General features: G+C 52.3%; 1 protein-coding gene across 1 annotated transcript in view; it reads left to right on the top strand.

Annotated features, from left to right (window-relative positions):
• The window catches only part of LOC145339434 (GRIP1-associated protein 1-like), a gene marked incomplete at its 3' end in the record, with an annotated part of 29,849 nt that extends 28,759 nt beyond the window's left edge, over positions 1 to 1,090 (top strand). The window contains exon 16 of the mRNA XM_080183902.1: positions 956 to 1,090. Within this exon, the coding sequence (XP_080040028.1) occupies positions 956 to 1,090 (135 nt within the window). The remainder of the gene's footprint in view (positions 1 to 955) is intronic.
• Positions 1,091 to 10,000: the final 8,910 nt, after the last annotated feature.

Genomic DNA, 10,000 nt, shown 5'->3' with positions numbered 1-10,000 from the left:
CCCGGGTGATGATCCCTCTGACTGAGGATCGACCGGATCCTGGGTGATGATCCCACCTGAGGTTAATCTCTGGAGTTGAAGATTCACATCAAAGGACCCCCTCGAACCCTCCCAGGAGCATCAGCACCACCCCATCTACTCTCCAACCTCGTCAAAACCTCTCGGCCTGCAAACAGACTGGCCAGAGCAATTTGATCATAGGATATTGTAACTTTACTCTGTATCTAACCCCGTGCTGTACCTGTCCTGGGAGTGTTTGATGGGGGGACAGTGTAAAGGGAGCTTTACTCTGTATCTAACCCCGTGCTGTACCTGTCCTGGGAGTGTTTGATGGGGGGACAGTGTAAAGGGAGCTTTACTCTGTATCTAACCCCGTGCTGTACCTGTCCTGGGAGTGTTTGATGGGGACAGTGTAGAGGGAGCTTTACTCTGTATCTAACCCTGTGCTGTACCTGTCCTGGGAGTGTTTGATGGGGGGACAGTGTAGAGGGAGCTTTACTCTGTATCTAACCCCGTGCTGTACCTGTCCTGGGAGTGTTTGATGGGGGACAGTGTAGAGAGAGCTTTACTCTGTATCTAACCCCGTGCTGTACCTGTCCTGGGAGTGTTTGATGGGGGGACAGTGTAGAGGGAGCTTTACTCTGTATCTAACCCCGTGCTGTACCTGTCCTGGGAGTGTTTGATGGGGGGACAGTGTAGAGGGAGCTTTACTCTGTATCTAACCCCGTGCTGTACCTGTCCTGGGAGTGTTTGATGGGGGGACAGTGTAAAGGGAGCTTTACTCTGTATCTAACCCCGTGCTGTACCTGTCCTGGGAGTGTTTGATGGGGGACAGTGTAGAGGGAGCTTTACTCTGTATCTAACCCCGTGCTGTACCTGTCCTGGGAGTGTTTGATGGGGACAGTGTAGAGGGAGTGTGATGTACGCTCTGAATGTTTTTTTTGTCCGTGTATAGATACAGACAGCGAAGACCCAGGAGATGAATGTCCTGCGAGATCAGGTCATGTCACTGACGCTTGAGATGCAGCAACGACAGGCTGAGGTGGAGGCACTGATAGCGCAGAGAGATGACCTCAGCACTCAGCTCCAGGTACACTGGGGAGGGGGGACATCCTGTGAACTGAGCTCACTTTCTGACTAAACTGAGGTTTGTTGTGACTTTGTTGACAATGGAATCATCTCAGGGGAGTGAACGTGCTGCTGGAGTAGGAATGGGTCAGAATGCTTTTGGGTGGCACAGCGGGTTAGCACTGCTGCCTCATAGCGCCAGGGACCTGGGTTCGATTCCTGGCTTGTGTGTGTGTGTGTGTGTGTGTGTGTGTGTGTGTGTGTGTGTGTGTGTGTCTGTGTGTGTCTGTGTGTGTGTGGAGTCTGCATATTCTCTGTGTCTGCGTTAGTTTCCTCCGGATGCTCCTGTTTCCTCCCATAGTCCAAAGACATGTTGGTTAGGTGGATTGGCCACGCCAAATTGTCCCTTAGTGTCCCGGGATGTGTAGGTTAGGGGGATTGGTGGGGTAAATACATGGGATTATGGGGAGAGTCGGTGCAGTCTCATCGCAGAGATTCTATAGTTTCCAGAGAAACGAGAAGCAGGAGGAGGCCATTCGGCCCTTCGAGCTGCTCCCCCATTCATTTTGATCATGGCTGATCATCAAATTCAATATCCTGATTCCCCCCCCCCATATCCCTCGATCCCTTTAGCCCCAAGAGCGATATCTAATTTCTTCCTGAAATCACACAACGTTTTGGCCTCAACTACTTTCTGTGGGAGTGAATTCCACACATTCCCCACCCTCTGGGTGAAGAAATTTCTCCTCACCTCAGTTCTAAAAGGTTTCCCCCTTATCCTCAAACTCTGACCCCTAGTTCTGGACTCCCCCCACCATCGGGAACATTCTTTCTGAATCTACCCTGTCTAACCCTGTTAGAATTTTATAAGTTTCTATCAGATCCCCTCTCACTCTTCCAAACTCCTGTGAATATAATCCTAACTGACTCAGTCTCTCCTCATATGACAGACCTGCCATCCCAGGAATCAGCCTGGTAAACCTTTGCTGTGCTCCCTCTATAGCAAGGACATCCTTCCTCAGATAAGGAGACCAAAACTGTACACAATACTCCAGGTGTGGCCTCACCAAGGCTCTGTACAATTGCAGTAAAACATCCCTATCCCTGTACTCAAATTCTCTCACTATGAAGGCCAACATACCATTTCCCTTCTTTACTGCCTGCTGTACCTGCACGCTTACTTTCAGTGACTGATACACAAGGACTCCAAGGTCTCGCTGAGTATCCGCCTCTCTCAATTTACACCAAATAATAATCTGTCTTCCTATTATTGCTCCCAAAGTGGATAACCTCACATTTATCCACATTATACTGCATCTGCCATGCAGATACCCACACACTCAACCTGTCCAAATCACACTGAAACATCTCTGTATCCTCCTCACAGCTCACCCTTCCACAGTAAAGCTCCTTCTACACTGTCCCATCAAACACAGTAAGAAGTCTCACAACACCAGGTTAAAGTCCAACAGGTTTATTTGGTAGCAAAAGGCTCTAGCTTTTAGAGCCCCTTCGTCAGGTGAGTGGGAGTTGTGTTCACAAACAGGACATATAAAGACATAAACTCAATTTACAAAATGATGGTGGGAATGCGAGTCTTTACAGGTAATCAAGTCTTAAAGGTATAGACAATGTGAGTGGAGAGAGGGTTAAGCACAGGTTAAAGAGATGTGTATTGTCTCCAGACAGGACAGTAAGTGAGGTTTTGCAAGCCCAGGCAAGTCATGGGGGTTACAGATAGTGTGACATGAACCCAAGATCCCTGTTGAGGCCGTCCTCATGTGTGCGGAACTTTGCTATCAGTCTCTGTTCAGCGACTCTGCGCTGTCGTGTGTTGTGAAGGCCGCCTTGGAGAATGCTTACCCAAAGGTCAGAGGCTGAATGCCCGTGACCACTGAAGTGTTCGCCAACAGGAAGGGAACAGTCTTGCCTGGTGATTGTCGAGCGATGTTCATTCATCCGTTGTTGTAGTGACTGCATGGTCTCCCCAATGTACCATGCCTCAGGACATCCTTTCCTGCAGTGTATCAGGTAGACAACGTTGGCCAAGCTGCAAGAGTATGTACAGTGTACCTGTGGATGGTGTTCTCATGTGTGATGATGGCATCCGTGTTGATGATCAAATGCACCACAACAAAAACCACACCGACCTCCTCAGAAGACAAATGCAGGACATGGTGGACAGAGTACCCTTCATCGTCCAGTACTTCCCCAGGGCGGAGAAGCTGCAGCGTCTTCTCCGGAGTCTTCAACATGTCATTGATGAAGATGAACATCTCGCCAGGGCCATCCCCACACCCCTACTACTTGCCCTCAAACAACCGCACAACCTCAAACAGACCATTGTCCACAGCAAACTACCCAGCCTTCAGGAGAACACTGACCTCAACACCACACAACCCTGCCTCAGCAACCTCTGCAAGACATGCCGGACCATCGACATGGATACCATCATCACACGTGAGAATACCATCCACAGGTACATGGTACATACTCTTGCAGCTTGGCCAACGTTGTCTACCTGATACGCTGCAGGAAAGGATGCCCCGAGGCCTGGTACATTGGGGAGACCATGCAGACACTACGACAACAGATGAATGAACATCGCTCGACAATCACCAGGCAAGACTGTTCCCTTCCTGTTGGCGAACACTTCAGCGGTCACGGGCATTCGGCCTCTGATCTTCAGGTAAGCGTTCTCCTTCACGACAGCGCAGAGTCGCTGAGCAGAGACTGATCGCCAAGTTCCGCACGCATGAGGACGGCCTCAACTGGGATCTTGGGTTCATGTCCCACTATCTGTAACCCCCATGACTTGCCTGGGTTTGCAAAATCTCACTAACTGTCCTGTCTGGTGACATACACATCTCTTTAACCTGTGCTTAACCCTCTCTCCACTCACATTGTCTGTATCTTTAAGACTTGATTACCTGTAAGGACTCGCATTCCCACCATTATTCTGTAAATTGAGTTTGTGTTTTTATATGCCCTGTTTGTGAACTGAAATCCCACTCACCTGACGAAGGGGCAGTGTTCCGAAAGCTTGTGGCTTTTGCTACCAAATAAACCTGTTGGACTTTAACCTGGTGTTGTCAGACTTCTTACTGTGTTTACCCCAGTCCAACGCCGGCATCTCCACAGGTTCCTTCCACACAGCTGACAAAGGGATACCATTTCCGAAGGCTTGTGGGATTACTATCAAATAAACTGGCTGGATTTAACCTGGTGTTGTGAGACTTCTTAACTGTGTTTGATGGGGACAGTCATGTTCTGAATAATTGCAGTGAGAAGGATCGTACACTAGATGGAGAAGGAGAGCAGCAGACTTCACATTGCTGACAATTCATATCAGTTGATATACAGCGACAGACCCGTCCCCACCAGTACTGTACCCCAGTGTTATACAGTGTCAGACCCGTCCCCACCAGTACTGTACCCAGTGTTATACAGCGACAGACCTGTCCCCACCAGTACTGTACCCCAGTGTTATACAGTGTCACACCCGTCCCCACCAGTACTGTACCCCAGTGTTATACAGCGACAGACCCGTCCCCACCAGTACTGTACCCCAGTGTTATACAGCGACAGACCCGTCCCCACCAGTACTGTACCCCAGTGTTATACAGCGACAGACCCGTCCCCACCAGTACTGTACCCCAGCGTTATACAGCGACAGACCCGTCCCCACCAGTACTGTACCCCAGTGTTATACAGCGACAGACCCGTCCCCACCAGTACTGTACCCCAGCGTTATACAGCGACAGACCCGTCCCCACCAGTACTGTACCCCAGTGTTATACAGCGACAGACCCGTCCCCACCAGTACTGTACCCCAGTGTTATACAGCGACAGACCCGTCCCCACCAGTACTGTACCCCAGCGTTATACAGCGACAGACCCGTCCCCACCAGTACTGTACCCCAGCGTTATACAGAGACAGACCCGTCCCCACCAGTACTGTACCCCAGTGTTATACAGTGACAGACCCGTCCCCACCAGTACTGTACCCCAGTGTTATACAGAGACAGACCCGTCGCCACCAGTACTGTACCCCAGTGTTATACAGCGACAGACCCGTCCCCACCAGTACTGTACCCCAGCGTTATACAGCGACAGACCTGTCCCCACCAGTACTGTACCCCAGTGTTATACAGCGACAGACCCGTCCCCACCAGTACTGTACCCCAGCGTTATACAGCGACAGACCCGTCCCCACCAGTACTGTACCCCAGCGTTATGCAGCGACAGACCCGTCCCCACCAGTACTGTACCCCAGCGTTATGCAGCGACAGACCCGTCCCCACCAGTACTGTACCCCAGCGTTATACAGCGACAGACCCGTCCCCACCAATACTGTACCCCAGTGTTATACAGCGACAGACCCGTCCCCACCGGTACTGTACCCCAGTGTTATACAGGGACAGACCCGTCCCCACCGGTACTGTACCCCAGTGTTATACAGGGACAGACCCGTCCCCACCAGTACTGTACCCCAGTGTTATACAGAGACAGACCCGTCCCCACCAGTACTGTACCCCAGTGTTATACAGTGTCAGACCCGTCCCCACCAGTACTGTACCCCAGTGTTATACAGCGACAGACCCGTCCCCACCAGTACTGTACCCCAGTGTTATACAGCGACAGACCCGTCCCCACCAGTACTGTACCCCAGTGTTATACAGCGACAGACCCGTCCCCACCAGTACTGTACCCCAGTGTTATACAGCGACAGACCCACCCCCACCGGTACTGTACCCCAGTGTTATACAGGGACAGACCCGTCCCCACCAGTACTGTACCCCAGTGTTATACAGGGACAGACCCGTCCCCACCAGTACTGTACCCCAGTGTTATACAGAGACAGACCCGTCCCCACCAGTACTGTACCCCAGTGTTATACAGTGTCAGACCCGTCCCCACCAGTACTGTACCCCAGTGTTATACAGCGACAGACCCGTCCCCACCAGTACTGTACCCCAGTGTTATACAGCGACAGACCCGTCCCCACCAGTACTGTACCCCAGTGTTATACAGCGACAGACCCGTCCCCACCAATACTGTACCCCAGTGTTATACAGCGACAGACCCGTCCCCACCAGTACTGTACCCCAGCGTTATACAGCGACAGACCTGTCCCCACCAGTACTGTACCCCAGTGTTATACAGCGACAGACCCGTCCCCACCAGTACTGTACCCCAGTGTTATACAGCGACAGACCCGTCCCCACCAGTACTGTACCCCAGTGTTATACAGCGACAGACCCGTCCCCACCAGTACTGTACCCCAGCGTTATACAGCGACAGACCCGTCCCCACCAGTACTGTACCCCAGCGTTATACAGCGACAGACCCGTCCCCACCAGTACTGTACCCCAGTGTTATACAGAGACAGACCCGTCCCCACCAGTACTGTACCCCAGTGTTATACAGCGACAGGCCCGTCCCCACCAGTACTGTACCCCAGTGTTATACAGCGACAGACCCGTCCCCACCAGTACTGTACCCCAGTGTTATACAGCGACAGACCTGTCCCCACCAGTACTGTACCCCAGTGTTATACAGAGACAGACCCGTCCCCATCAGTACTGTACCCCAGTGTTATACAGAGACAGACCCGTCCCCACCAGTACTGTACCCCAGTGTTATACAGTGACAGACCCGTCCCCACCAGTACTGTACCCCAGTGTTATACAGCGACAGACCTGTCCCCACCAGTACTGTACCCCAGTGTTATACAGCGACAGACCCGTCCCCACCAGTACTGTACCCCAGTGTTATACAGTTTGGGTGTGGGTTATTGAAGGGAGGAGTGTGTCTGAGTGTCACCACGGCAGTGCACAACAACCTGGCTGTGTTTGTGCAGCTTCCGTTTGCACTGATGTCTGCATTATTGAAATGGTCATCAAGTGTCTGATAATGTGACTGTGACTCAGGGTCAGCGCAAGGTTAGGGAGTTCCATAAATATTAAACATTTCCCATCCATTACTGCTGTCTGCAGAGTGGGCTGATGATGTATAAATCTCTACCTATCTCTGTCCTGCTGCCCCCACACCCTCTGCCCCTCTCCCTGCTGCTGCCCCTCTGCCCCTCTCCCTGCTGCTGCCCCTCTGCCCCTCTCCCTGCTGCTGCCCCTCTGCCCCTCTCCCTGCTGCTGCCCCTCTGCCCCTCTCCCTGCTGCTGCCCCTCTGCCCCTCTCCCTGCTGCTGCCCCTCTGCCCCTCTCCCTGCTGCTGCCCCTCTGCCCCTCTCCCTGCTGCTGCCCCTCTGCCCCTCTCCCTGCTGCTGCCCCTCTGCCCCTCTCCCTGCTGCTGCCCCTCTGCCCCTCTCCCTGCTGCTGCCCCTCTGCCCCTCTCCCTGCTGCTGCCCCTCTGCCCCTCTCCCTGCTGCTGCCCCTCTGCCCCTCTCCCTGCTGCTGCCCCTCTGCCCCTCTCCCTGCTGCTGCCCCTCTGCCCCTCTCCCTGCTGCTGCCCCTCTGCCCCTCTCCCTGCTGCTGCCCCTCTGCCCCTCTCCCTGCTGCTGCCCCTCTGCCCCTCTCCCTGCTGCTGCCCCTCTGCCCCTCTCCCTGCTGCTGCCCCTCTGCCCCTCTCCCTGCTGCCCCTCTGCCCCTCTCCCTGCTGCTGCCCCCACGCCCCTCTCCCTGCTGCCCCTCTGCCCCTCTCCCTGCTGCTGCTGCCCCTCTGCCCCTCTCCCTGCTGCTGCCCCCATGTCCTCACTGGGGTGGTTAAGGCAGTCAGATACTTGGCTATGGGGGCCTTCACTTCCTCCTCCCCCCTGCCCCTCATTCCAGTCCCTCTTGCCTCCTCAGGGTAGCAGCAGGTATGGAACCATATAAAACGTACAGCGCAGAATGAGGCCCTTCAGCCCACCTTGTCCATCCCAGCCCAATGACACCGAATGCCCTTCCTTACCCCAACTTTCTCCCTTCCTGTGCCCGGTCCATTGCCCTGTTGCTTACGGCACTCAAGCTGCAGATCCAGTTACTTTTTAAAGAGTTTCAGGTCTTCCCCCCGGCCCCCAAACTCAGGCAGCGAGTTCCAGACACCCACCACCCTCTGTGTAAAAATGTTCTTCCTCATGTCCCCTCCTGTCACTTATCCTGATCTGTGTCCCTGGTTCTAGAATTCTCCACCGAGGGAAACTGAGTTTGATTCTGTCCACTCCAGCACTTCCCCTCATCGTTTGGTACCTCGATCAAATCACTCTTCAACCACCTTTGTTCCGAGGACACTAACCCCAATCTCTCCTCACAGCTACACTTCCCTATCCCCGCCACATTCTTGTAAACCTCGGCTCACCTCCCCCCTCTCTCTCGCTCACCTCCCCCCTCGCTCGCTCCCCCCCCGCTCACCCCTCTCTCTCTCTCTCTCGCGCTCACCCCCCCCCTCTCGCTCAACCCCCCCCCTCGCTCAACCCCCCCCTCCCTCTCTCTCGCTCATAAATTCAATATCCTGATCCCCCCCCCCCCCGCCCCATATCCCTCGATCCCTTTAGCCCCAAGAGCGATATCTAATTTCTTCCTGAAATCACACAACGTTTTGGCCTCAACTACTTTCTGTGGGAGTGAATTCCACACATTCCCCACCCTCTGGGTGAAGAAATTTCTCCTCACCTCAGTTCTAAAAGATTTACCATAAGATACAGGAGCAGAATTAGGCCATTTGGCCCATTGAGTCTGCTCCATTCAATCACGGCTGATAAGTTTCTCATTCTCCCGTAACCCTCGATCCCCTTACCAATAAGAAGCTGTCTATCTCTGTCTTAAACACACTCAGTGACCCGGCCTCCTCTGTGGCAATGAATTCCACAGATTCACCATCCTCTGGCTGAAGAAATTATTACAACACGGAGATTGGTCTCTTTTGAGATGCTACACCAAATCCCCCAAAGAGGAATCCCTCGCTCTGTAATCTGTGAAAAGTCTATGGGACGGTGTGAACTGTCCTTCAGTAACATTTAGTGGGTAACTCACAGAAATACCCAGCATTCACTTTAAAATAAACACTTAACTATTTATTTATTTAACCAACCGGGAGCTTTAGCTAAACAAGTAACACACTGAATAAAATAAGATTCTACTGGAATGCTGTTCAAATAAATACAATATCCATTCATTAACAAAAAATATAATGGAGTTTAGTCATACAAAAGAAAACCTGGAGTTTCTCGGTTGATTTCTCCATCTGTGAGTTCTCTCTGATTTGGTACCTTTCTCTGGTTAGATGGTACGTTCTCTTTAGAGATATCTGATTCTTACAGGGTGGAGAGACCCTCTCGAGGTTTGAGAAGTGGCAGTTGCTATCTCCTGTTTTTCCCCCTTTTGCTCTCTTTTATATCAGTGATGACCTTTCAACTTTCCTACAACAGGATTGGTCTGCCTTTGTCAACAACATCACATTCAAATCTTACAGGTTCTTGGTAGCGAAGTGCCTGCTGTAAATTGATTGGGCTAATTTAAATAACAACAGGTTGTCTTTGTCTAGACGACTGCTTGACTTTTTGATATCAATGTTTCAGTCTGGGACTCTGTGTGTACTTTTCATTTTAGACCTCCGCACACTGGAACCAGTTTGGGTCTCCTTATTTGAGGAAGGGGAGGCAGTTCAGAGGGAGGGTCACCAGATCGATTCCGGGGATAAAAGGGTTGAATAACGAGGAGAGATTAAACAGTTTGGGTTTGTACTCGCTGGAGTTTAGAAGGATAAGGGAGGATCTGATCGACGGAAATAAAATACTAAAACAGAGCCTGGGAGGGAAGAGGGACCCGAGTCCCTGGAGGTGAATGGGGAGAGCTTCCTCGCGGTCAGTGGGTGGGGGTGGTGTGATTACTGCGGTCAGTGGGTGTGGGGGTGGTGTGATTACTGTGGTCAGTGGGTGTGGGGGTGGTGTGATTACTGTGGTCAGTGGGTGTGGGGGTGGTGTGATTACTGTGGTC

This window comes from Carcharhinus amblyrhynchos, unplaced genomic scaffold (genome assembly GCF_965287045.1).
Source record: "Carcharhinus amblyrhynchos unplaced genomic scaffold, sCarAmb.v2.hapA scaffold_462, whole genome shotgun sequence".
Lineage (NCBI taxonomy): Eukaryota > Metazoa > Chordata > Chondrichthyes > Carcharhiniformes > Carcharhinidae > Carcharhinus > Carcharhinus amblyrhynchos.
This window is presented reverse-complemented; position numbering and strand designations above follow the sequence as displayed.